At 37.1% G+C, this 27,944-nt stretch overlaps 1 protein-coding gene across 3 annotated transcripts in view; it reads right to left on the reverse strand.

Annotated features, from left to right (window-relative positions):
- TNPO1 (transportin 1) overlaps positions 1-27,944 on the reverse strand; it is a 98,044-nt gene that overhangs the window by 43,795 nt on the left and 26,305 nt on the right. For 2 of the 3 annotated variants that reach the window (XM_086699131.1, XM_086699114.1), the window contains exons 2-6: positions 14,947-15,060; positions 12,119-12,194; positions 7,595-7,744; positions 3,696-3,802; positions 1,318-1,451 (exon numbers count right to left, since the gene is read on the reverse strand). In XM_086699131.1, the coding sequence (XP_086555257.1) occupies positions 1,318-1,451; positions 3,696-3,802; positions 7,595-7,744; positions 12,119-12,194; positions 14,947-15,051 (572 nt within the window). In that variant the 5' untranslated portion in view covers positions 15,052-15,060. Of the gene's footprint in view, positions 1-1,317; positions 1,452-3,695; positions 3,803-7,594; positions 7,745-12,118; positions 12,195-14,946; positions 15,061-15,193; positions 15,352-27,944 lie in introns of those variants that run through there. The other variant, XM_025924917.2, reaches the window with a different exon arrangement.

Below are 27,944 nucleotides of genomic sequence, written 5' to 3' on the forward strand. Positions count from 1 at the left end.
AGGAGTAAAGAAAAATATGCAAATAACTATACCTTTTTTCATCACCTTAGTTGAAAGATTAAGAGGAGAAGACTTCCTAGGGAACATGAACTCTAGTTAACTATGTCAGGAAGAGTAAAATGTCATTATTTGTTTGCATGACACTACCATAAATTAAGCATCTATTAAGTTTCCACTGTGAGAACACTGTATTAAGTATGACTTACGATGAAAAGTAATTAAAATTAGATCGAGATAAAGGAAAAAGAAATAAAGAATTTAAGCAAGAAAAAGATTCCTGATTACCCTCTGGTCACATTGTTGAAACGAGAATCCTTCAGAATATAGCTTGGAATCTTGGAATAAACTCCAATGAACATCTAAACAGTTACAGCCTATGCATAAAGTTCATGCAGCTGGCTATCTCTGCCTCTGGGATCCTGCACAATTTCTACTTTAAATAGTAATATGGTGTTTGATCATTCTATCTAAAAGCATGAAGCACTGACAATGGGAAACAATAAAAATCAGAGCAACTGACAATCAGAAAAGCACTGACTTCTCCATACTAATGATAAGCAAAAGACAAAAGGAGTATTAATTGCAGAAAGCAAAAAGAAAAATACAAAAAACACAAAAAAACGAGTAGAGCAGCCTGGGGAACTTTTGGTGAAGTTACAGGAGTCTCACACACCTCAAAAGTGTGAAAGCATCATGATAATTATAGCTCAACAGGACAAGTGATGATAATCAAGTTACTCAAAGGCTAATATTCCAAAATATTTCAACAACTATATGCTAGGCACTGCTCAAGGAACTAGGGATATAACAGGAAAACAAAGCAGGCCAAGGTTAACTTGTGGCCAATTGGCCCTACTGATCTGAGGGTACTCAAAAATTCTTCTACCTTCACGCTCAAAGTGTTTTAAATTAGATGTAAAACGCTTAAACTGAAATTACTAAATAATTCAGATGTCGTATTGGAGCAATTTTTACCACAAAGCTGCAAATGAAGGTACCTGTACTTGGCAAGATTCATAAATTAAAACAAAAACAACATGACAACATCCCCAAAACACAATGACTTTCAGCCTTACACAAAGGATCTTTGAAGCATACCATCTAGAAGGTAGAGAACTATTGTACTGGATGAAAATTTCATCAGATAAAGTTCACATTTCATGTGTTTTGCTATGAAAGGAGTACATTTCAACTACTGAAATTCACCTTTGTGGAATATCAGCATCTTCTGCCAATCACAAAAATATTAGGTAATGGAAAATGAGAGTGGTCAGGCTTACAGTTTACAAATTAATTTGATACTGGCTACACAGATACCTTATTTTTGGACTACTGTGCTTGAAGAACTGTAAAAACTTGGGGATCATGATGTTGAGAGGACGATCTAAAACATCACTATCTAAAATCTCAGCAGAATCTTCACAGATCTTCTGAAGGGCGCCAAATGCTCCCTGTGAAAGATATTTAAATTATTACAATTAATTAAAAGTGATGCCATTTTATTTTTAATGTTTATTTTTTTATTTTTTTATTTTTTTAATTTTTTTTTTCAACGTTTATTTATTTTTGGGACAGAGAGAGACAGAGCATGAACGAGGGAGGGGCAGAGAGAGAGGGAGCCACAGAATCGGAAACAGGCTCCAGGCTCCGAGCCATCAGCCCAGAGCCCGACGCGGGGCTCGAACTCACGGAGCGCGAGATCGTGACCTGGCTGAAGTCGGACGCTTAACCGACTGCGCCACCCAGGCGCCCCTTTAATGTTTATTTTTGAGATAGAGACAGAGCACAAGTGGGGGGAGCGGGGCGGGGCAGAGAAAGAGGGAGACACAGAATTCGAAGCAGGCTCTAGGCTCTGAGCTATCAGCACAGAGCCTGACAGAGGGCTTGAACCCAAAGACCATAAGATGATGACCTAAGCCGAAGTCGAACGCTTAAACAACTGAGCCACCCAGGTGCCCCATAAATGAAGCCATTTTAAAAGCAAACTGAAGAATATTGACTAATTTGTATGAATGTTTTCAGCTCTCATAAAACCCATAAATTTAGTCATCAATTTTAATACAGAAATCATTTTACCATTGAAGTATCTAAAATCTTAGCTTAAACATAATAGTACATTTTTATCCTAGCATTTAATGACTTAAAATTACAGGATATTTTGGTTGGGAGGGACTATAATAAATATTATCTAACTGAAAAAGCTCACTTCTGAAATATTCTTTTCAATTTTAGGTCAAAAAGAAGTCTTAATATCTTTTAAAAATTACTTATATGTAAAACCATTCATTGGGTAATGGTGACAAAACATGGTAAACGGGCAAAAAATTCAAATTAGCAACTATTTCCCTACATCCATTTTACACCAAAGGGGTTAACCTAGAGCTCCTGCCAGTACACAACATGCAACCTACTAACCACCTTGAACATCTCATTTATTGCTTGTAATTCCATCAGGAGCAGAAACCTGGTACTTACTTTCCTCGTACAATTAATAGAAGAATACTTTCTCTTTAAAATGTGACTTATGGGAGTGCCTAGGTGGCTCAGTCGGTTAAGTGTCCAACTCTTGGTTTCTGCTCAGGTTGTGATCTCAAGTTTGTGGGTTCAAGCCCCGCACTATCAGCGCAGAGCCAGCTTGGGATCTCCTCTCTGCCCCTTCCCCCGCTCACATCCTCTCCCCCTCTCTCAAAATAAATATTTAAAATACGACTTGTATAGAAGCTCCATAATTTCATGATTACTGTAGTTTTAATTTTTTTATTCTTGGTAAGTGCTTTCTAAAATTTTGATCTCCTTTCGTGTTGTTACCACTATACCAAAGCATGATTTAAATTTTAATCAACTCTTACTTAAGGCCTGAATACAATTACTATTTCAGTTCTTCTGTAATCTTACCAGTGTATTTCCAAGGCATTACTGGAAAATGTACATATGGGAAAGTACGTCTTTTTTGTTTTTGTTTTTAGGGAGGGAAAAGTGTGACTTTAAAGACCCCTCTGCTTACTCCCTCTCTCTCCAGTCCCTCCTTTTCCTCTTTCAGATCAGGCGACAAACTGCCAAGTCAAAAGGCCACCTGATTTTGTTAGGTTATTTCAGTGCTTGTCCTGTCTACGAGCAAGGCTTGCTTTCTTGAGAGGGAGAGGAGTCCCTGCCTTTGAAGAAGCAAAAACACCTAAAATGGTTCCCATTCAAAACAGATTTCTACACAAATGTGAAGCCGGCTAATAAAAGAGATACATGAAATGAGGAATCCACACAGACTCCCTTTGCCATATGGAAAGGTTGTTGTTAATTTGATTAGTGAGTGGCAAACGAGATTATAATTACTACATGATAAAAACTAGATTACTTATACTGTGGACATGTCATAAGAGGCACAGAAACAATCTAGAGAAAGCAAAAAAGTAATCATGGTTGGTAAATTTGGTAAATTTAAATCTATCTTTGAAAACTACTACACAGATTAAACAATTGCACTTTCTTGTAGGAATTATAGTAAAGAAACTTTATAACTTAACAGTCGTTATAGAAAACAGTAAGATAAATGGTCACAAATGTAAAGCAAAAGGGTAACTTGAAACTTCTAAGTTTTGAAGTTCTGTGTTTCATAGAATTATTTTTCTCAAAGGTTACAAATACACAACTAGATGAGAAAAACAGAAAAGAGAAAGTATGTAAGAAGCAAATTTCTTTACCTCACAAGTGTTGTAATCTTCAGAATCCAACAGGCTACAGAGTTTTGGTAAGAGGTCAGGCCAATTCTGCAATTCTCCCTTGGAGGCTATGGTTGTAATCAAAATACCTTGAAAGAAAACATACACATTTAGGAAATCTGACTGCATTATGTCAGATACCGCCATGTGAATGCACACATGCACACACTTTCACTTAAACGCCTCAAATCAGCCCAGGACCTCCACACCATGTAAATAATAACGTTCACCCAGGACCCCCCTTTCCACAACAGCACACCTGTAGAAAAACCACAGCATAAATCAGATGTTTCTAATCTTATTTTCCAACACTTTGCCCTCTTTTGTATTTTAACAATTATCTGCACAAAAAGACTACTCTTTTTGTACTACAAAAAGGGCAACAACTACTGCTGCCCTTTTCTAACAATACCAGTAGTTCCCCTCATTAAAATTAAAGTTAACCCACAAAGATTGGTGAACTGGGCTACATTAAAATTAAGAATCTCTGCCCATCATATAATACCATTAAGAGATGAGAAAGCAAGGCTTGATTTTTTTTTTTTTTTTTGCTAGTACATATACAGAAATACAATTGATTATTGATTTTTGGAATCTGTAATCTAGTTAAATTCACATATTGGTTTTAGATTTTTTCCCTAGATTCCTTAGGACTTTCTATGTAGTTAATAGTATTTTTTGAATAAAAACAATTTTGCTTCTTCCTTTAAAAAAAAAAATTATAGTTAACCCTTGAACAATGCGGGGGGTTAGGGGCACTGGCTCCCCTCAGTCGAAAATTCACATATAACTGCTGACTCCCCAAAACTTAACTAATAGCCTACTGCTAACCAGAATCCTCAGTGATAACATAAACAGTTGACTAATATATACTTTGTGTATTACATGTACTGTACTGTTTTTACAAGTAACCTACAGAAAAAAAAAATGCTATGAAAATCATAATGAAAACACATTTAGAATACTCTATTGTATTTATTGAAAAAAGAAATTTAACCTAAAAGCAGACGCATGCAGTTCAAATCTGTGTTCTTCAAGGGTCAAAAGTGTTCCTCTTTTACAGAAGAGTAGAAAGAAATATACCAAAATGTGCTTAATCACTGGGTGATGAGTAGGGGTCTGTTAGTTTCAAACAAAAATACATTAAGAAAGTTGCAATCTGCTCTCTGACTTAAGCTAGGATCTCAGCCACAGACCATGGTAGGGAGAGTGAAAGCAGATGAGCCATCAAGTGAAAACAATCCTGTGCCCAATAATCCCTCTGGTGTGGAAGACCCACACACTTCTCCAACAGTTCCCACTTACGGAACTGAATCACTGTCAAAGTGATCTTGCATCTTGAAGGCTGAGGGGCACATGCTGACTGATCATGTCACCCTGACTAGACTGTTTCAACTGTGTTGTATAGATCAGTTGTGATAGTTAATGAACTTGCAAATATACAAATACATAACACAAAAGTTTTGTTATACACGGTAATAATGCAGTAAGTTTTGTGTTAGTGTTTTCCTCTGCCCTAGCAAATTTAACATAAGATAATACAGGATGTTTGATGATTTAGACCTTTTAGTACCATAAGATCTGTATAAACACTGACAGTAGGTGAATTACAAGTACTCCAAACTTCAAAGTACTAATTTGTAAAAGTGAAGAAAAAAAAAGTGTTCTCTTGTTACTTTGAGAAGTGAGATATGCAAACAAAATGCCTGGCACATAATACAGTAAGTACTCAATGATCATTACCGTAGTAAATTCTACAGTTTGGGCGTATAAACAGTTTTTCAATTTTCCACTGTTAGTTTTGAGAATGTTGCTCTCAATGGCAAAGAGCTAAAAAATGTAAAGTTGTTGGTCAATATGTACTCTGCACTAAAAAAATTCTAAATTATATGGTAAGGTCGTCAATGTATTGATAGCATTTTCAGACATAACCTTTAAAATATTCTAATAAAATCAAGAAGCAGCAAGGCCAATAGTAGAGCTGTTCCTTCTCGCCATTTATTCTTTCCTGAAGTTAAAATATGTAAGAAGTGAGGGAGAGAGAAAGCTCTGGATCTGCCTCAATAAAGCCAACCATGTCTTAAAACAAGCAGTAATAAAAATTAAATGCCAGCCTACAATTTGGCACTAACAGATTGCTGACATTCGTTACTTCTGCTAGAAAAGCATTAAATGGTCAAAGACCAACAAATTCAAATTTAACTGGCCCATATAATTTCAACCACTCCCAAAAAATCTTCTAATGCCTAGCATCCCAGTAAAAAGCGAAAAATTGTAATTCTCAGTGTATATAGCAAAGGTGGGAGTGAAAATTTGTATACTGAGCAATACCTATTAAAATTTTAAATGCTTAAACACCACACTTTGACCCAGTAATGCTACTTCTATGAATTCATTCTACAGAAACGTTCCCACATTGTTGAAACACAAATGACAGTCACTAAAATAATAAAATTATAAACCAACCATATGTTCTTAAACAAGAGAAATAATTTTATATTTGCTTAAAGAATTATCACAGTCAGTGCAATGTAGTCTTTTCAAATAAACTTCCTTGGCAAGATTCCTAATATGTACTGTGAAGATTTAAAAAATTTTTAAAGTCTGGCATACACTCACCATTCTTTTTACCAGTGTCAAGAGCTGGCAGAGCACTGGAAAGGCATAGGAGGGTCCATCAGAATAAACTAGGGATTCCCTTTTGTCAAAACAGAAATGACCTCTACCCATCCCATGTAAAATCAGTGTGCATAATGTGCATAATTAAGACGTTAATATTTTGAGAGAAGCCACAGAGCCTTTGGTTATTTTAAGTAAAAGATGAACCAGGCACTTTTCAAACCCATGAGACAAAAAATACAAAAGTAGAGAACTTTTAATGAAAATGACTGAATCATTATGGAAGTTCTCAGTAACCAATTTCCATTCAACCAACCTGCTAGATTAACAGAAGCTTTCTATTTCTCGGTCCTTGTAAAATTGAGCTGCTTAAGCCCCATAGCATACTGAACACTGCCCATTACTAGGCCCCTCTAGAGTCCACCTGCCTAGTTCTGCTTCCACGAACTGATGTTACCAATAGTCAGTTGTGTTCACTCCCAAACCTATTTACACCAGCTATAATTAAAAAATTAAACATCTTAATTCAATAAACGGATAGTCGTTCTTTCACTCAAGCTGAACACTCTGAAAAGACTAAAAAAACTGCTGTAATTAGACAAAGCAAATATTAAAAACAAGAGTAGAACATAATAAGATTTAAGGTCCCATTCTTACGTTGTTTTAATAAAATTTCCTTTCCGTGTAAAGAAAGCTTCCATGCATTACACAAGGAAGCCAGGTAACAAGGAACGCAAACAAAAGGCAGTGATCCTACATTTAACACCATTTGTTAATGCCCCATTTTAACCAACTTTGATTAAACCAACCACCAGTGAGTATGGTCTCACTAAATAAGGGATTTTACTGTAATAAATAATATTACTTGCAAAGCATTTAGAAGTGGCAATGAAAAATTCCCCCCCTCCCTCACAATTCAACATGAAATGGGTAACAAAAATTCCTACAGAAATAGTCTATCATCTCGGGGCACCCGGGTGGCTCAGTCAGTTGAGTGTCCGACTTCAGCTCAGGTCATGATCTCTCGGTTCGTGGGTTCGAGTTCCGTGTCAGGCTCTGTGCTGACAACTCAGAGCCTGGAGCCTGCTGCAGATTCAGTGTCTTCCTCTCTCCCTGCCCCTCCCCTGCTCACGAGCTCTCTCGCTCTCTCAAAAATAAACATTTAAAAAAATAAAAAATAAAGCTGAAAAAAAACAGCCTATCATCTCAAAAAACAACCCAGTTACAAAGAGAATAAGCAAAACTGTAACAGTATAACTTACCTACAGTGGCTCTAATCAGAGGAGAGGAGTCACCAATATTGTTTAAACATTCACTCTTAATAAAGTCTGTTACACCATTTGGAAAGTTCTGAAAATGTGCTTTCACGTTATTCTTCAAAATGAGACCACTCAATGATCTTGTGGGTTCGTCTGTAATAAAATATTATTGAGTTTCAAAGTAGTTTTCATTTCAAAATGTATCAAGGACGCTAACTTTTAAAATACTCCTACTCAAAAATTGATTGCAACGTTCCAATAATTTTGCTATATATAACCAGGAAAAAAGTATCATAAATAATTATCAAAAGACTAGCTCCCTGATTTGTAGTTCAGGTTTTCTCAACCTTGGCATGGACACTGTGGCTCAGATAATTCTTTATCGGGTGCTGTCCTGTGCATCCTATGACGTTGAGCAGCACCCCTGACCATAGATGCCAGTATTACCTTTCCAAGTTGCAACAAAAATGTTTCCAGATAATGTCTGGAATGTTGCAGGGGTGGGGTGGGTGGCAAGGGAGGACCAAATTGCACTTGGTTGAGAACCACTAACTTAAAAAGTTAATTTAGTTTACATAGGGCCACTGCACACAAGTTTTATTGGGACCTGATATAAACATCAAATTACAGATCTCAAAGTATTAGTGACTAAAAATATCTATTAAAAAAATTAAGTCTACAAAAAATACGGGATCACCTTCACATACAAATAAGTGACGTTCATTTATATCATGTTTTTCACTTGACTCTGAGCTAAAAAAAAAAAAAAAAAAGGGGGTAAAGCAATTTTAAAATTTCCAGAAGTTAAATACAATTTACATTAAAACGTTTAGTCCAAAGCTGGGTGTTAACAAATTTTTAAGAAGAAATTTAACACTAGTAGAATGTAATTGATGCTTTACCAACTGACATCACCACCAATATTAGCAATAGTTAGGATCTTCTGAATGCTTATTTGGTACTAAACACTGCTAAGTGCATTCCAAATAGTGTGCTTTTAATCCTCAGAACCCCATGAGACAGGAATTATTATCCCACTGCACAAATGAAGAAACTGAGGGCTCTGCCAAAGTCACACAAGGCTATCAAGTGAGGAAGTCAAAATATGAACCTCAGGAGTCTGGCTCAAGTCTACACTTGATGCATTCTACAGTATCACCCTCCTCAAAGGACTGGAAGACATGAAGTTGTGGTGAGCAGAATATGCTATTACAGCACTACTGTTTTATACACGTTATTTAAAAAAATAAAATAGCCGTGGGTCGCCTGGGTGGCTTAGGGTTAAGTGTTCGACTTTGATCTGGGCTCAAGTCATGATCTCAGGGTTCCTGAGTTCAAGCCCCATGTCAGGTCTGTGCTGGCAGCACGAAGCCTACTTGGGATTCCTTCTCTCTCAAGGTAAATAAACATTAAAAAAATAAATAAGTAAAATACAACGCGCTTGTTCTAGTTTGTAGCATGCTGCCATCATCTGATTGGCACTGAAATATTAAAGGGTGAAGCATATGGAGAGGCAAAAGGATAGCAAAATTTCTTTACTCATAAACCCCACTCAGGCCATCACAGTAATACAGGCTAAAAGCTTTTGTCACCATCTAGTAACTTATTTCTGGTTTCAATTACAACCCATTCCAATGAGTAAGTTAAAATGAAACAAAAACACTTCTAAATTCACTTGCAAGTTTAAAACTGCCATATAATAAATGAATAGCCAGATATTTAACTTCGACAAGCAATAATCCTTTTTGTCTTGTTAGCCCTTAATAATTCAGTCAGATAGTTTTAATTCAAATAACATATTTGTTTATAATACACACTATCATTCTTACAATAAATGATACAAGACGAGTTTTAATAGGCCACAACACAAGGTAGAAGTGATTTAAAATTAAAAATATAAAGCATTCTATATTAAAATATTTATCTTCATTAACATAAAAAATATCCTCTCTCCTAAATGCATTAAGAGCCACTGATCATCCATTTCTTTTTTTTTTTTTAAAGTTAAGGCTTTACTTTACTGGGCCTTAATTTGTTGATTTGTACAGCGAGGGAATTAGATGAGCTTATCTCTGAGGTCTCTTCCAGATCTAAAATTTTCCTCCATGATTCAGAGTAAACAAATTCACAAGACAAATGGTGAAAAGATTACTAAATAAGCATTTCCACTTCAAGATGTTATTTACGTTCCTTCACTAATAGGATGATCCCAATGCCAGGTTTTTCTTTAAATAGAAAATGGAATATAGCAAGCTCATGTCCCAAATAAATAAGGCACAAGAAATATTAACTGTTAAACAAATGTTAAGCTTCTATCGTGTCCTGTGAAAAATGGTGACTAATAAATTGGAGGCAGTTATATCCAACCGCTTGTGATTTGAATTGTTTGCTTTTAAAAATACTTATTTATTCTTAACATCTCAAAAAAGCTTTCAGAAAGAATATTTTAAACATCTTTAATATGTGGAACTTAGGATGTGCAGATGGACAGGACAGAGAATAGATGAACTGGTGAAAACAAATTTAAAATTTTCAAGTAAAACAATTAGTTTAGAAAAATTCATTTCCTAAATATAAAGTTCTTTAAAAAATGAGTAACACTGACTTGATTACAAATTAGTATGTGGGAAAAATAAATTTCTATATTAAGAAACAAAGCATCAAGTACATTTATCAAACTAGGAATATTAGTTGCTTAATTTCAAGATATGCTGAAGGAATTTTCAGTTTCTTAAAACCCAGGTTTAGAAAGTTTTAAAGTTGCCATTACATCCCTCAACCACAAATTAAAATCCCTAAAATTAACATTCAAAATTAATCTAAAAAAATTACTATACTGTATAAACATATTGAATCTGATAAAAGTATTAAAATCTGTAAGATTAGGAGATTTTACTACACATGAAGGCAATTAACCCCACTAGAGCCTTGGATGTCTAACCCTTACAGACAAGACGGTCTGGCAGTCTAACACAGGGTATTATATAGCTGGAAAAAGTAAGACAGGTAAAATCAGTGTCAGAATCAGTGTCAGAGTGTAAGACTTCCCAACTCCAAGTGCCCTGTTTTGTTTTGTTTTTTTTTCCGTTTGTTTGTTTTTTAAATAATTGCACTATGGCTTCTGAAACACTAATCACTGAACAGGGTATAGTGCTTTCAAGTAGAGGCCAATCAGTTGCTTAATAGTAAGTATTTTCACGCCTTTTGTGTGTCTGACAATGTTCCAGGAAGAGAATCTTCAATATTCAGGTAACTCGATAAAAAACAGCTCACTACAATGTAAGTTCCATGAGGGCAGAAATTCTTATTTTTTGTTCACTTTCATTGCCCCTGAGCCTGGAAATGAAATGGTGCTCAATAAATGTTTGAGAAATGAATGAATAAAGTCTAGTGGGAAACACTGACATATATACAATAAAATGACCATATCATTTAAAAATAAAACTAGTTTTCATGCTTTGAATTGCCACAAAAGTAATTTAAGTTTAAAATTATTGTAGACTGGGGGTGCCTGGGTGGCACAGTCAATTAAATGTCCAACTTCGGATTACGTCATGATCTTGTGGTGTGTTTGAAACCCGCATCAGGCTCTGTGCTGACAGCTCAGAGCCTGGAAACTACTTCAGATTCTGTGTCTCCCTCTCTACCACTCCCCAGCTCACACTCTCTCTCTCAAAAATTAACAAACATTAAAAATTTTTAAATAAAATCGTTGTAAAAGAATAGTTAATAAAGTTTCATTATACTGTTTAATATATACAGTTAGAAGTTTTAAAAAAGTCGCAAAAGTTTATAAAGAGAACGATCCCAATTTTAATTAAATTTTAAAATAGTAAACAGCCATAAAAGACTGTAGAATTAATTAATCAAGAATAATAATAAATTCTCTCTGGGTGACAAGACAAGTGATTTTTCATTTTGGTTATATGAACTTTGAATTGTTTTCTATGAATCCACATATATTCAGTTAATGAGTAAATCCTGCATTCAATCTGTTACGACATTCATGTGCAAGGATTCAAGCAAAATACCAAAGTAGACTCCGTAATACTCTTTTCATTCACAAAATATGAAGTTTATGATAAAAACACCCGATTAACAATCGAATGTTTATTAAGGATCTAAATTAAACTTTAGAGTGGACTCTTAAATCTCTCTGCCCATTCCACATCTGTAAACCAGTGGTTACTATAAAACGCAAACCTTTGAGGGGCGCCTGGGTGGCGCAGTCGGTTAAGCGTCTGACTTCAGCCAGGTCACGATCTCACTGTCCGTGAGTTCGAGCCCCGCGTCAGGCTCTGGGCTGATGGCTCAGAGCCTGGAGCCTGTTTCTGATTCTGTGTCTCCCTCTCTCTCTGCCCCTCCCCCCTTCATGCTCTGTCTCTCTCTGTCCCAAAAATAAATAAACGTTGAAAAAAAAATTAAAAAAAAAAAAAACGCAAACCTTTGAAATTAATAACTCTCAGTATATTTTCATATATCTTGAAGACATTTCCAAGTAGTTTTATCAATACAAACCTCACTTACCTTCAGATTTTAATTTTGTAAGAACAAAAATCAGGTAGTTGTTAAAATCTGGATATTGATTGAGTTGTTCCAGTTTCTAGAACAAACAGTAGTTAAGGAAACTTCTCAATAAACTAAGGAAGAAATTAAGCATTTTCAATCTAAAATCAGGAATCCCATTTGTGATATTTTAAAACTTGCATTTTCTTAGAAAGAATAAAATTTTCTTACTAAAACCATCAATACACTATTCCAAGAATGCACTAGTGGTTATGTTAAATCTCTTTGGTGCTTTATGGCTGAAACATTAAACTTAATACTTTATATCAATTATATTCAATACAACATAAGCCAAGTTCTGAACAGGGTATACGCTCAACGTAGCAAAAAAAAATTTCAAAAGAGAATGTTTTATTTGAACTTTAAAAACCTTAACCAGAAAGGTATTTACGTATAGAAATAATGACAAAAATGAAAAGCATCGCGAAGAAATGAAAACAGGTCTTTAAAGATCATTTACAGAACTTTATAAAATGGCTTTTCAACTTAGAAATCAAAAATGCTTTTACTAGACTCATTTACTAGACTCATTCTACTGAATATTAAATGCCACTTAAACACAAGTCTGTTATCAAATCTTATTATGTAAGGTCAGTATGAAATTACTGTAATGCAACAGTTCCACAATTGTGCCCCCTCCCCAAGATCTAACATTTCCAGTGACATAAATTTGCAGGTATTTCATTCTGTTGGCAGTCAACAGTGACATGATACTCTATTATATCTTTCTTCATGCTCTCTTAACCTCTAATTTTTAACACTAATTGTTTTCTTAGACAGTAATATTCAAATGTTCTTATTCAGCAGACCTAAATTTATTTTTAAATTAAATCCCTGATACAAACTCTAGGTACACTGTATTAGCTATTTATTACATACTACAATACCCTCAATAGGTAGTGGTCAGATTAACTAGCAAAAGCATTCTCTACAAAATTTCCAAAGTCTACTTTCTTAAACCAAGAAAAAAACCAATGGTTTTTCTCTAGTCAATGGCAAAGACTAGCATACTGATGTGGTAATTTTTCATAAATATTTCCTGCTAAAATTTACTTGAGCTATCTATCCAAATTTACTTGAGCTTTCTATCCAAATTTTATTAATGGTCTTGCAAGAGGTAATTAGGCCTATACAAAAACAACAATGAAATAAATGCTTTCCTAAGGTCACAAAGGAACAAGATCATCCATCATTAGGCACTTAGAAAATATAAAGCAATACATATTTTTATATACTATTCGCTTACTGAAATTTAACTTGTTTCTTTTGCAGAAGGCATACTATGCTCCAGGCACCCAGAATAAACTATAAATTTGATGGTTAGCCCAAGCACAGTTCCAGGCATATAAAAGGTATTTAATAAATAAGTACCAAAACAGGAATCTATAGTGCTACAGAAAAAATTACAAGGTGGTTATGGCCTTGGCTCCCTTAAGAAATAACTGTGTCATACAATATCCGTAATTAATTCAATAAATATCAACTTCTATCATTCCTACAGCTATAACAACACAAATTAAGACTGGGGCACCACAGGGTTTCAGATACAAGCACCCACACACCCCAAAACTCTACCCTTCCCTTGGTACTGGCATTATCCCCTTTGGTTTTAAATGAGCAGTATTATATTAACCAAGAAGCTACGTGCTTCCTCCTCTATTAAAGGTTTTAAGTTACAGCAATGCAGTACTTCGACACTTATTTAACAGAATTTCTCATGGAATTGTATATAATTTCATGTTTACAAGTGTTATTATGTTTAAGCCCTAAAGGGCTTACTTACCAAATTCTAGTTTTGCTGTTGACTAACAATAAAAATCAAGAGATTTTCTACAAAAAAGCAGACTTAAATTGTTTAAAGAATTCACTTCTTTGGTCTCAACATAACAGGGATAAGGTTATTTATGACTGGGTGAGTAAATCTGTCTCCTTTATCGGATCCAATGATCCGATATTTATTTGCCCACAGTTCAGGGCACCATAGAAAACACAACAGAGGTTTTGCTGCTGCTTTTAACCTTTTCGGTCTCTAAAATCACAGCAACATGACCGCTACCCCAGCAAACTCCTTAAACACTGGGTACCTCAGCAGTCAACCTTTTGAGCCACAGAGACTATTTCACTCGGGAGCCAGGAAGCCTGCAACAGGTGTGAGCACGAGCAGCCCTGGGGTGAGGCCTGGGACCCCCTACTTGTAGGTCTCCAGCACTTTTAGGGCAAGGGCCCTGAAGAAACCCCAGGCCCAAGGCGGCGGCAGTTTAAACCCCGCGCCAGCTCCACCCCATTTCTGGTCGGACGCTCGGCCGGCGAGTCCCGTCTGGCACGCAGAGTACTCCACCCGGACTCTCGCTCGACCCGCTGCCCCCTCGGCGCGGGGCGCATTGTGTGGAGCCGGGGGGCCGGGGTCCGCGCCGCACCCGGGCCTCGCCCGCCCGCGCCGCTCTCCGCCCCATGGGCAGGTCAGCGGTGGGCGGGCGGGGACGTGGCGGCCGGGCTGGCGCACATGTAGCGATCGCGGGCGGCGGCCGGGAGCCCCCGCCTCCCGCGGGCCGGAAGCCGGCGGCCGCGGCAACACCCCGGACCCGGGCTCGAGGGCCGCGTGCGCGAGGCGCCGGGCAAGAGCTGCGGCGGCGGACGGGCCTCTCCCCGCGGACGGGCAGGCGGACGGAGGGCGGAGGGATCCGGGGAGCGGGAGGAGGGGGAGGGGCGGCGGGAGCCACCCGGCCGCCGGGAGCGGGCCCCGCGCGGGGCGAGCTGCGCGGGCGTCGGCAAGGCCTCGGAAAGGATACTTGTTGCACGGTTCTCTGGATGGTGGTGTCTGGGGACTGGGACTCCTTCAGCAGCTGCAGGATTTGCTGAAGCCCTTGCTCGTCAGGTTTCCACTCATACTCCATCTTGGTTTGCTGCAAATAAAGCCAGACACAGGAAGAGACGGAGCAAATGTTACTCCCCGTGCACAGGCCCGAGGGCTTCCCGCGCCGAGCAACCCCCTTTTCCCCGCCAGAACGACCCCTCTGCTCCCCACACGCCTCGGACCTGCTTGGGGTGCCCCGAAAGAAGTCTCGGACGGCGAAACCCGGGGGAACTGATCCTAGCAGCTCGGCCGCCAACGTCTGCTGGTGCTGCTGCTGCTGCTGCCGCCGCGGCCGCCGAGCGCAAGGAGCCGACCAGACTGAGTCACCGCGAATTTGCAATCTGGCCCCTAGATCCGCTCACGGGAGCCCCCTGGGTCCTAGTGCCACGCATTTTTCTCCAACCCAACCTAACTAGAGTTCCGTACAGTTTATTACTGATTTAAGGACTAATCAGAAGTCGAGTCCTTATCAAAACCCCGGAGAAACACCTGAAGAGATCTGATATGGGGTATTAGTTATTTTAAGTTAACATGGTGAATAATGGAAAATGACTGAAATAGAGGGAAAAGCCTGGTAATTCCCCCGACAATTCAACAATACTTAGAAAAAATAAAAATGCTTACATTTCAACTCGATATAACTGGCACTAATAGTCTAAAACATTAAAAATACATTGCAATCACAACCCACATCTTGATAAACACCAAATACTGCATTTACATTTGCACGTGATTGAAAAAAACTGCATTCTTTTATAAACTTAAACTTTTGAACTCTTAACTGAAATAAATTACATCTCAAATAACCACATTTCACAACTAAGGGCTTTGGTTGGGATGAAGGAAAAACAAGACAAGTAACGTAATTTTATAAGTGGATGGTGTTTAATTCTATTAAAGCGTTCTCACATACATTTTCTCATTTGATTCTCTAGCCAACCTGGGGACGTATATTTGACCCCATGTGCCAATTAGGGATCAAAAAGGTCTGAGCAAAATTACCACAGTTAATTAGCAAAGACTGGGCAGAATATAGGTTTCTTAAGCTACTAAGAGTTGCATTTGCTACAATCAGTTGAAACTATTATATCAGTGACACAGTTTCATTAAAACTAAATGCTTAGACAAAAACAAAACTTAAGTATCAAGCATAAATTATTTGTAAAAATCAAACTGAGTATGCTGAGAGAATTTTTCATAAGGCTTTACTACTACATGATGGTTTGACAACTGAAATTAGTCCCTCCCTAGTAGGGGTTAAAATTACCTGACCTTACTGTAGGTCTCTAGTTAGCACTGTTTTTCTTTCCTTCTTCCTTTTTTTCCTTTCTTTTTAAAACTTTCCTCTCTCCTTCACCCTTATTTTCTGGTTAATATCCTGTAATGTGGCTTGCTCACCATCTCCTATGGACTTCCTAAATGACCCAATGCAAAAAACTGTTCTTACTTAAAACAAACCTTCCCCCCCGCCACAACAATCATCTAAACATATCTATTAATATTATAATGTTTTTATTCCAGTCTTTATTCTGTGTGCTTATATGTACTTTATATTTTATAATGGGATTGCTGTTTCTTGCCCAACTTCATATATTAGATATTTATTGAAAGTATTTTTTAAAAACATGATAGTACTCCCTTGTATTGCTGTGCCACAATTTTAATACACTTTCAAATACACATAACCTGTACAAATCATAGGCATACAACTAAATGGGAGTTTTACAAACTGAAGACGCCCGTGTAACCAATGCTCACATCAAAATATATTATGATCATTACCAGTACCAAGGTTTCCATTGTACCCATCCCAAGTCATCCAAAGTAATTCCTATTACAATTTCTATCATACAGATCTCTCCTTCCCTCTTCTTTTTACTTCAGAAACTTGTTAACAATTACAAAAATGACAAGAAATCAAACAATATGGTTGTACACATAAAGTTAGTTCAATCCTACCTCCAAGCTTATGTCCATGACAGAATCAGTATTAAGTATGATATTAATCCTGCTACACCTTTCTGTATTCTCAAACATGCATATAGTTCTGGTTTTGTTTTTTAATTTTTTTTTAACATTTATTTATTTTTGAGAGAGAAAGACAGAGTGAGAGCAGGGGAGGGGCAGAGACAGACGGGGACACAGAATCCGAAGTAGGCTCCAGGTTCCGAGCTGTCAGCACAGAGCTGGATGCAGGGCTCAAACTCACGGACTGGGAGATCATGACGTGAGCAGAAGTCGGAAGCTTAACCCACTGAGCCACCCAGGCGCTCCCATCATTCTGGTTTTGTTTTAAAAGCATACTACATACTACACTTTATTAATGCTACAACTTTTAAACACATAATATACCATCATTCCAGGCCTATATATATATATTTTAATAGATGCACATAGGTATTTAGAATGAATAGGTCATAATTTGTTCAACCCCTTCTTGATTGGCTTCCAGGATGCTGAAGCTTTTTTTTTTTTTTTTTGAACACACAAAAAAACATTCTTGTATTAATGTCTCTACACAGTGGTGGCACCCCAGTGGGATTATTAGGCCAAAAGTATGCGCATTTAAAAATTTCTAACAGTTATTACCACATTACTTTCTAAAAACAGTTATGCAATTCACACTCACAAAGAATACGAATGTTTCCCACATCTCCACCAGCACATTCTTTTCATTTTTGTGAATCTAATGGGTGAAAACTTAATTGCTACTAATATTAGGGTAGGGGGCAGGGGAAAGTTAAAGGGAAGGAACCTAAAAATTTGGACTTCAGTTATAAATGGGAGCTGTAACCACACACATCTCACCAGTGGAGGTGACATTTGGATAGCCTACTTAACTCCCTAGCTGCCCTTTTGAATAAAGTGAAGTCAGGGCCAATAGCAGCCAGGTTGGAAAGGCATCTTCATTACATCCATCCTGAGGATAAGAGCTCCCATAAGATCATTATCATGCTTCCATCTTTATTCCTGCACCCAAATAAGTAGAATTCTTTTTCTTCTCAGTTTAGTATTTAAAACATTTAATTTGATCCACCCATGAGGATGGGATAGGTATAATGAAGAGAAACTGTTCCCTCACAACTTACTCAAATTATTGGAAACAAGTATTTTGAACTTCTATACCACATTTTTGTTACTGTGGTAAAATAAACATGTAACATAAAATGTGGTGTTTTAACCATTTTAAGTATACAGTTTAATGGCGATAAGTACATTCTCATCGTTGTGCAACAATCACCACCTGTATCTGCAGAACTTACACATTTTAATAGCCATTAAAATTAGCAAGAGTCTGGGGCGCCTGGGTGGCTCAGTCGGTTGAGCGGCCGACTTCGGCTCAGATCATGATCTCACGGTCCATGAGACTTCGGCTCAGGTCATGATCTCACGGTCCATGAGTTCGAGCCCCGCGTCAGGCTCTGTGCTGACAGCTCAGAGCCTGGAGCCTGTTTCAGATTCTGTGTCTCCCTCTCTCTGACCCTCCCCTGTTCATGCTCTGTCTCTCTCTGTCTCAAAAATAAATAAACGTTAAAATTAGCAAGAGTCTTCTGTTAGGGTAGCCAGAGGGATCGCAGGGTTATTTAGGTAACATCTAAAGTACTTTAAGCTAACCAAGGACACCAGAATTCTGAGGCAGAAATCATTTATTTAAATAGTAAACTACATCTGTAATAAACAATATCAAGATGAACACTGGATTTTCCTGAAGTAATTACTGTTCTATTTGCATGTTGAAGACTGGGATACAACTGTTTCAAAAAAAGGGAAGTAATACTTCAAATGTTTCTCTTTTAGAGTATGCAAATCATGCTGATTAGTCCACAACATTCCATGGTGAAACCGCCCCCCCCCACCCCCAACCAAAGGCATTTCATTAGCCAAGACAGTTATCTGAACTAGCTAGACAGAAGATGGACCAGAATACAAAGTTACTAAGAATACTAAGTTACTGTAAGATACTATTTGGGGTCTTCAGAAAACCAAAGAGTCCCAAACTGTTAAGAACTTAAATGTACATAAAAATTTTGAATTTGCAGGGCGCCTGGGTGGCTCAGTCAGTTGAGCATCCGACATCGGCTCAGGTCATGATCTTCTGGTCTTTGAGTTCGAGCCCTGCGTCGGGCTCTGTGCTGACAGCTCAGAGCCTGGAGCCTGTTTCCGATTCTGTGTCTCCCCCTCTCTCTGCCCCTCCACCACTCGTGCTCTGTCTCTCTCAAAAACTAAATAAACATAAAAGAATTTGCTAGAGTTGAGAATCATGTGAGGTAGAGACTGGTTGAAAAAAGTAATAATAAATCTAGTTTCTTCTCTGCTGGAGGGGCTGTAAACTATAGTTTAAAAAGCAGATGGGAAGTCTGGACTCAACCAACCTAAGTTTAAATCCTAGTTCTTCCATTTAGTAGCTGTAAAAACCTGGACAAGTTAATTAATCTCTCTGAGCTTTAGTTTGTCAACTCTAAAATGAGAATATATCAACTCTGTGATAGGATTGTATGTACCTGCCTGGCATTTGGTATGATTTGAAATATAATAGTTTTAATTGTCACACAAAAGGTGTTCTGCCTGCAAGATAAAATCTAACTTCTTTTGAATGGATCTGGTTTCATGATCTGGTCCATCACCTCTACAGACAGCTTTATCTCTTATGACTTAACCTCAAACTTTACGCTCCACCAACACCAACTGAGCCTCTCATACCTCTGACTTTTGAATAGGGATTTCCTCACTGGAACGTCCTCTTTACATTTGGCCATTTGGCAAACTCCTCATTCTTCAGAGCTATGCTCATCTATTCAATTTCTAAATATCTACTGAGCGTCTTCCTTGGCACTATGCTTGATACTGGATACTATTTCTCTTCCATGATATTATTCTAGGACCTCCCCACAAGACTTAAGTGGTTTTTTTCATTAGAGATCCAAAGTTTATAGCTATTTCCATTTCAGAAACTATCATATTATAATTATTTCCAGGGCTGTCTTAGCAATAGATCATGTGTTCCTTGAGAAGAGGGACAGTGTGTTTTTGCCCTCTTTGCCCAGAAGAGTCTGAGTCAATAAATATTTGTTGAACAAATACTATTGCTGTTGCCATTAATTCAACTGAATATTAAGGTGAGTAACTACCATGTGCTCAATGAGCAATGAAGAAGATTCAAAAGTAAGTAAAATAGTGTTCTTGCCCCCCCACCCCACGCTCTCATTTAGTGAGAGAGACAGATGTGTGGTCTATGACTGAAGCATATGAATAAAGTACAGTAGGAAGAGAGAGGAACACAAATATATTCGGCCAGGAAAGAGAAAAGCACTTTAACCCCCTTTGGTTCAGAGCTTTTTTTCCTTCTAATTTCAATTACATTCAAAAAAATATTTACTGAGTAGCCAGATGTTTCCACTGACATGATGAATTACTATGAATGTGGTAAATGTTAACATTGACATGATTTCCCAAAATAGTGAGCAATTCCAAACAAAACAAGGTATACTCTTCCTTCAATAATACAAAAGTTTTATTCCCAGAAACCTCAATATTTAATTAAAATCCTGCAAAAAATTCCACGTGCATATGTAAAATTATATGAGGTTTTAGGCTGATTTTTTTTTCCCCTATGTGACTATGTAGTGGAGCATTCAAAAGTCGTTCAGGGTTTAAGACAATTCTTAATGATGAACATCTAAAATCTCTCTGACCTCCCAAATTCTAGGACCAAAAGCACCTCCCAAATTCTAGGACCCCTCCCCCTTGCCCCACCCGACAGCACTATGGTAGAGAAAGTACAGGGGCTGTGGGGACATTAAGCTGAACCTCCTTGAGGAAGTGACTTTTTACCTGAGAATCTAACAGGAATTACCAAAAAGTAAAAATGAGGAGGGCAGGAGCTAGGAGGACCTCACAGACCAAGGTAAGAGTTGGAATTCATCCTGAAGCTAATAGAGAGCTTGTGAGGGGGGTTATAAATTAATAGATGACAAAACCAAATAAAAATATGGAAAATAATTACTCTTCCTAGGAAGTAGAAATGAGGAAGGAGAGGTTAATCTTCTGCTGTTCAGGATTGTTTATTTTCACAGTAAGCATAATATTTTCAGAACAAAAATAACTTATGTATAAAACCCATCAGACTGCTATGTGGGAAATCCCTGGAAGGGGCAGGAGCCACAGAAGACCTAACTGTCCAATCTGCATTTAAAATGGAGTTCCAGTTTGTTAGGGGAAAGTCTGCCATATTTCACTACCAAAAATACTACTAAAAAATCTGACTAAATAGTAAAGGCATAAACACATCTATTATTTTGTCAATAATAGCAACAGCTAATGCTTTTGGGTACTAGGCAGTGTCCTAAGCACTTACATATGCCAACTAATTTATTCCTCAGAACTTTATCATGTATTAATATTACGTATATTTTGCAGATCAGTAAATTGAGGCACACAGAAGTTACTTGCCCAAGGTTACTCACATAATAAATGAATCCCTCATTCAAACCCAACTAATCTAGCTCTAGAGTCCAGTCTCTAAGCACCTGATATTACTGTCTTTCTAAAAAAACCCATCAATTTCTGTAAACTAGGAAACTAACCATAAATAGAACCATTTGTATTCTAAAAGAATGACAAGTATTTGATACCTTTGTAGTGAGGTAAAAGACAAAATTTTAAATCACATTTCACTGGGACGCCTGGGTTAATCAGTCTGTTAGGCATCTGACTCTTGGTTTTGGCTCAGGTCATGATCTCACAGCTCGTGGGATCAAACCCTATGATGAGCTCCACAATGACAGCATGTAAACTGCTTGGGATTCTTTCTCCCTCCCTCTCTCCCTCTCCCCCACACTCTCTCACTCAAAACAAATTTAAAAAATCCTATTTCACTATTGTAAAATAAATAAAACAGTAAATATAGCAGTATGTATATTATGAACATATAATAAAAATGAGATATTTTAATAGCACTGAGTACATGAGTTCAAAACATCCTAAATCTAATCTTTAGAACATCCCTTTACAGGAACTAGTTGGCAAGTATTATCTTCATTTGACCAACAAATAAAACAGAATACAGCTTAAGTTATTTGCTGAATGTGAATCAGATTTGTAGACTTCCAAAGAAAATGTCTCTTACACTGGCTTTTTACAAAAAGATGCTAGGATGAACAAGGAAGAAAAAAATCAGAGATAATCCAAAAGGCGAAAAAGATCCTCCTATTTCTTTTAAAGTTACTTAATAAAACTTTTATGAGAAATTGAATCAAAGCTCAGGTATGAAAGGAAAAAAGACAAAGTCTAAAGGCAGTCGATTAATAATAACTTAAAAAATGAAGCCATTTAATGTCAAAGAATCAAAATGTCAACAGGCTTGTTAAATTGTAGTTACCAGTGAAACTAGAAAGTCCTTTAAGAGATTTATAAAGTAATCAGAGATTAAGCCTCAAGAAAGAAAAGCGGAAAAAGCAAAACCCAACTGTTCAGCCCAAGCTCAGATGGAAGGGTAGGGACCACAGCTTATGGACCCTCTGCTGTTACAAGGTGGAAGGCATTGAGCTGTTTTAAATCATCCTTGATTGATTGATTACGGTGAATGATCTAGTTTACCACTCTGAAGAATTATGCTAAGAAGGGAAAATTATATCGGGGCACCTGGTGGCTCAGTCGATTAAGTGTCCAACTTCGGCTAAGGTCATAATCTCATGGTTAGTGAGTTTGAGCCCCATGTCAGGCTCTGTGCTGACAGCTCAGGGCCTGGAGCCTGCTTCAGATTCTGTCTCTCTCTCTCTCTCTCTGCCCCTCCCCCTGGTTGTGTTCTCTCTCTCTCTCTTAAAAATAAACCTGAAAAAAATCTTTAAAAAAAAACAAGTTAAAATTATAATCCTCAAGCACAAAGTATTGTCATCTAAAAACTGAAAAGATTAATAAGAAATAACAAAAGACAATGGAAAATGGGCGCTAAGGAAAACTTAAATATATTCTTAGAGTGCTCTTTCAAGACCTTTATTCATTTTTTTAAATGCTGATTTACATTTGAGAGAGAGAGAGAGAGAGCGCGCGCGCGCGCGCGCGCGCGCGCGCGCGCGCGCACATGCGCATGAGCAAGCGAGCACGCGCAAGCAGGGGAGGGGCAGAGAGAGAGAGAGGGAGGCACAGATTCTGAAGCAGGTTCCAGGCTCTGAGCTGTCAGCACAGAGCCCTACACGGGGCTCAAACCCATGAACCGTGAGATCATGACCTGAGCCAAAGTTGAATGCTCAACCAACTGAGCCACCCAGGCGCCCCTCAAGAAGACCTTTAAAGACTAGACATCTGACTCAAATGCTAAAGTTTACAAATATTAAAAAAAAAAAAAAAAAAAAGTCTAGTATCACAGTAAGCAGGTGGTAATAAGGAAAACTTGATCCCAAAATCCAATCCAATCTACAACTAGGTACTTCCTATATACTTCTGCTCATTTAATATGCACAGCAGCACTATGAGGTAGATACTAACTCCATTTTATATTAACTGAGGTTGGGAGAGGTTAAGTACTTGCCTGGCCAATATGTGGCAGATATAGGCACTCAAAACCAAATCTGTGTATTTTCAAAATCTGTACTGTGCCTAGCAATAACAGCAACCCTGTTATCATTTATGGAGCACTTCTATATGCCAGTTATTTACTAAGTGCCTTAAATGCATGATCTCATTTAATTTCATGAATAGGGACTATTATCATCTCCATTTTACAGAAGAAGAACAGGCTTAAATGAAGTGTTCGAGGTCACAGAGGTCACAATGAACAAAGGCAGGACCCAACCCCAGATGTACCTGACTCCAGAGCCTGTGCACTGAACCATGCTGTCTGTCATATTATTCTCATTCTGCTACTTTCATGAGTATGTGACTAACCATTAACACAATTCCTGGGTAGATTTCTCTTCTCTCTATTTTAAGCATCACCAAAATTCAACAACTCTCTTGATTAGTGTTTACTTTCTTCAGTGCAAGTGTGATAACTGCACCTTCCTTTTCAGGGTTTAAACTTTTCTTTCTTTCTTTCAAGTTTTATTTAATTAAGTAATCTCTACACCCAACATGGGGCTCGAGCTCATGATCCTGAGATCAAGAGTCGCATACTCTTCCAACTGAGCAAGCCAGGTGGCCCAGAGGGTTTAAACTTTTCATTTAAAAAAAAAAAAAAAGGTTTATTATTTTTGAGAGAGAGAGAGCGCACAAGCAGGGGAGGGGCAGAGAGAGAGAGAGGGAGACACAGAATCTGAAGCTGCCTCGAGGCTCTGAGCTGTCGGTGCAGAGCCCAACACGGGGCTTGAACTCAAAAACTGTCAGATCATGACCTGAGCCAAAGTTAGACATTTAACTGACTAAGCCACCCAGGTGCCCCTAAACTTTTTATTTTTAATCAAATAAAAGACTGATAGCAGTAATATTTCCCATATGCTTAACTTTTGGTCACATCATTTTCATCAGCTTAAAATAGGATGTTATAAATTTAAGATATTGTATGTAAGCCTCGTGGTCACCACAGAGGAAAAATCTGAGATTATGAAAAAGGAATTAAAGCATACTACTACAAAAAGTCATCAGCTCACATAAGAAGATAGGAAGAAACAAAGACTCTACAAACCAGTCAAAAAACAATTATCAAAATGACAGCAATATGTCCTTACCTATCAGTAATTACTTTAAATGGATTACATTCTCTAATCAAAAGACAAAAAAAAAATGGGAGAATGTATTAAAAAAACAAGATCCAACAGTATGCTGCATACAACAGATTTATTTTAGCTTTAAGAACACACACATACAGAGACTGAAGAGATAGAAAAAGGTGTTTCAAGCAAATGGTAACCAAAATAAAGCAGGGCAGCAGTACTTAGACACAATAGATTTTATTTCTTAATTTTTATTTTTTTAAGGTTTATTTCTTTATTTTGAGAGAGAGAGAAAAAGAGAGGGAGGGAGGCAGAGAATGAGAATCCCAAGCAGGCATCAGCAGAGCCCGATACAGGGCTCAAACTCCTAGAACCGTGGGATCATGACCTAAGCCGAAACCAAGAGTTGGATGCTTAACCAAATGAGCCACCTAGGCACCCCAACACAACAGATTTTTAACTAAAAATGCTCTAAACAAATAACTTCATTATGGTAATATAAAAAAGTCAATCAAAAGTTTATACATTAATTGTAAATATTTATGCATCCACTATCAAAGCACCTATATAATGTAAATATTAACAGAACTAGAAGGAGAAGTAAACAGCAATACAATAATAGTTGGGGATTGTAATATCCCACTCTCAACAATGGATAGATCATCCAGACAGAAAATCAATAAGGAAGCAGTGGACTTGAACAACACTATAAAGCAAATGGACCTAACAAACATTCCATCCAACAGAGGCAGAATACATATTCTTCTCAAGAGTACATATAACACTTTCTACAGTAGATCATATGTTAGACATTGAAACAGTTTCAATAAATTTGAAATAGAAATTATATCAAGTATCTTTTCTGATCACAATGGTGAAATTAGAAATCAGTAACAGGAAGAAAGATGGAAAATTCACAAGTACATGGAAATTAAACAACACACTTCTGAACAACCAATGGATCAAATAAGCAAAAGAGAAATAAAAAATATCTTAAGACAAATGAAAAGGGAAATCCAACATACCAAACATTAGAAAATGCAACAAAAGCAGTTCTAAAAGGAAAGTTTAGACATAGGCACATATATATATCAAGAAAAGAAATATACCAAACAACGTAACTTTACACTTGAAGGAACTACAAAGAGAAGAACAAAGTAGGACCAAAGTTAGAAAAAGGAAGGAAAGAATAATAAAGATTAGCGTAGAAATAAATGGAATACAGATGAAGAAAACAATAGAAAAGATCAATAGATCTTTTGATCAATAGATCAACAATAGAAAAGAGTTGATTCTATGGAAAGATAAAATTGACAAACCCTTAACTAGACCAAGAAAAAAAAGACAGGAGCCAAATAAAATTATAAATCAAAGAGGAGCTATTACAACTGATACTACAGAAATACAACCGATCATAAAAGACTACTATGAACAATTATACGCCAACAAATTGGACAACCTAGAAGAAATGGATAAATTCCTAGAAACATATAACCTACCAAAATTGAATCATGAAGAAAGAAAATCTGAAGAGACCAATAATAATAAGGAGCCTAAATCAAGTTAAATCCCAATAAAGAAAAGCATAGGACCAGATGGTTTCACTAGTGAATTCTACCAAACATTTAAAGAAAAATTAACATCAATTCTTCTCAAACTCTTACAAAAAACTGAAGAGAGGGGAACACGTCCAAACTCATTTAATAAGGCATTTCTCTGATAGTGAAGTCACATAAGGACATTAGAAGAAAACTACAGGCCATTAATATAAATGCAAACATTCTCAATAAATCACTGGCACAATGAATTCAACAGCATATTAAAAAAATCATACACCTTGATCAAGTGGGTTTAGTCTCTGGGATGCAAGAACAATTCAACATACACAAATCAATCAATGTGATATATCATATTAATAGAATGGAAAGATACAAATCATATGATTTCAAGAGATGTGGAGAAAACATTTAACAACATTCTATTTCCATTCATGATAATTCTCAACATATTTAGTATATAAGGAACATACCCCAACATACTAAAGACCATGTATGACAAACCCATAGGTAATATCACACTCAGTGGTGAAAGGCTGAAAACCTTCCCTCTAAAATGGGAACAAAATAATGGTGCCCATTCTCACCATTCCTATTCAATGAAGTACTGGAAGTCCTAGCCAAAGCAATCAGGCAACAAAAAAGAAAAGGCATCCAAATCAGAGTGGAAGAAGTAAAACAGACATGTCTCTATTCACAGATGACATGACCTTATACAAAGAAAATCCTACAGACTCTATAAAAAAACTAATTTAGTAAAGTTGCAGGGTACAAAATGAACATACAAAAACCAGTTGCATTTCTATACAGTAACACTAAATTATGTGAAAGAAGAAATAATCCCATATAAAACATCAAAAAGAATAAAATAATTGGAAATAAATTCAAACAAGGAGGTGAAAGATCTGTACACCAGAAAACTGTAAGACACTGATGAAAGAAATTAAAGAAGGTACAAACAAATGGAAAGATATCCTATGTTCATGGGTAGGAAGGATTAATATTATTTAAATGTTATACTACCCAAAGTTATCCAGAGATAATGTAATCCCTATCAAGATTCTAATGGCATTTTTTTTTACAGAAAAAGAAAAATGAATCCTAAAATTTATATGGAATCACGGAAGACTTTGAATAGCCAAAGCAATCCTAAGGAAGAACAAAGCTAAAATTACCATATTTCCTGATTTCGAAGTATACTAAAAAGCTACAGCAATCAAAACAGTATGGAACTGGCATAAAAATGGACACACAGACTTATGGAACAGAATTGAGAGCCCAGAAACAAACTCACGCATGTACAGTCAACTAATATTTGACAAGGTGGTCAAGAATACTCAATGGGGCAAAGACAGTCTCTTCTCTTGTGTTGGGAAAACTGGATATTTACATGCAAAAGAATGAAAGTGGACCCCTACCTTACACCACTCAAAAATTAACTCGAAAAGGATTAAACATAGACTTGAACATTAAGACCTGAAACAAAAAAAACTCCTAAAAAAAAACAAAAAAACAGGGAAAAATCCCCTTGGCATTAGTCTTGGCAATGATTTCATGGGTATGACACCAAAAGCTCAAGCACCAAAAGCAAAAATAAACAGTGGGATTACATCAAACTGAACAGCTTCTGCACAGCAAAGGAGACCATCATCAAAATGAAAAGGCAACCTACAGAATGGGAGAAAGTTTTGCAAAACATGTATCTGATAAGGAGCTAATATCCAAAATAT

Source organism: Puma concolor, chromosome A1, assembly GCF_028749965.1.
Source record: "Puma concolor isolate L17-30 chromosome A1, mPumCon1.1.hap2, whole genome shotgun sequence".
In the NCBI taxonomy this organism is placed as follows: Eukaryota; Metazoa; Chordata; class Mammalia; order Carnivora; family Felidae; genus Puma; species Puma concolor.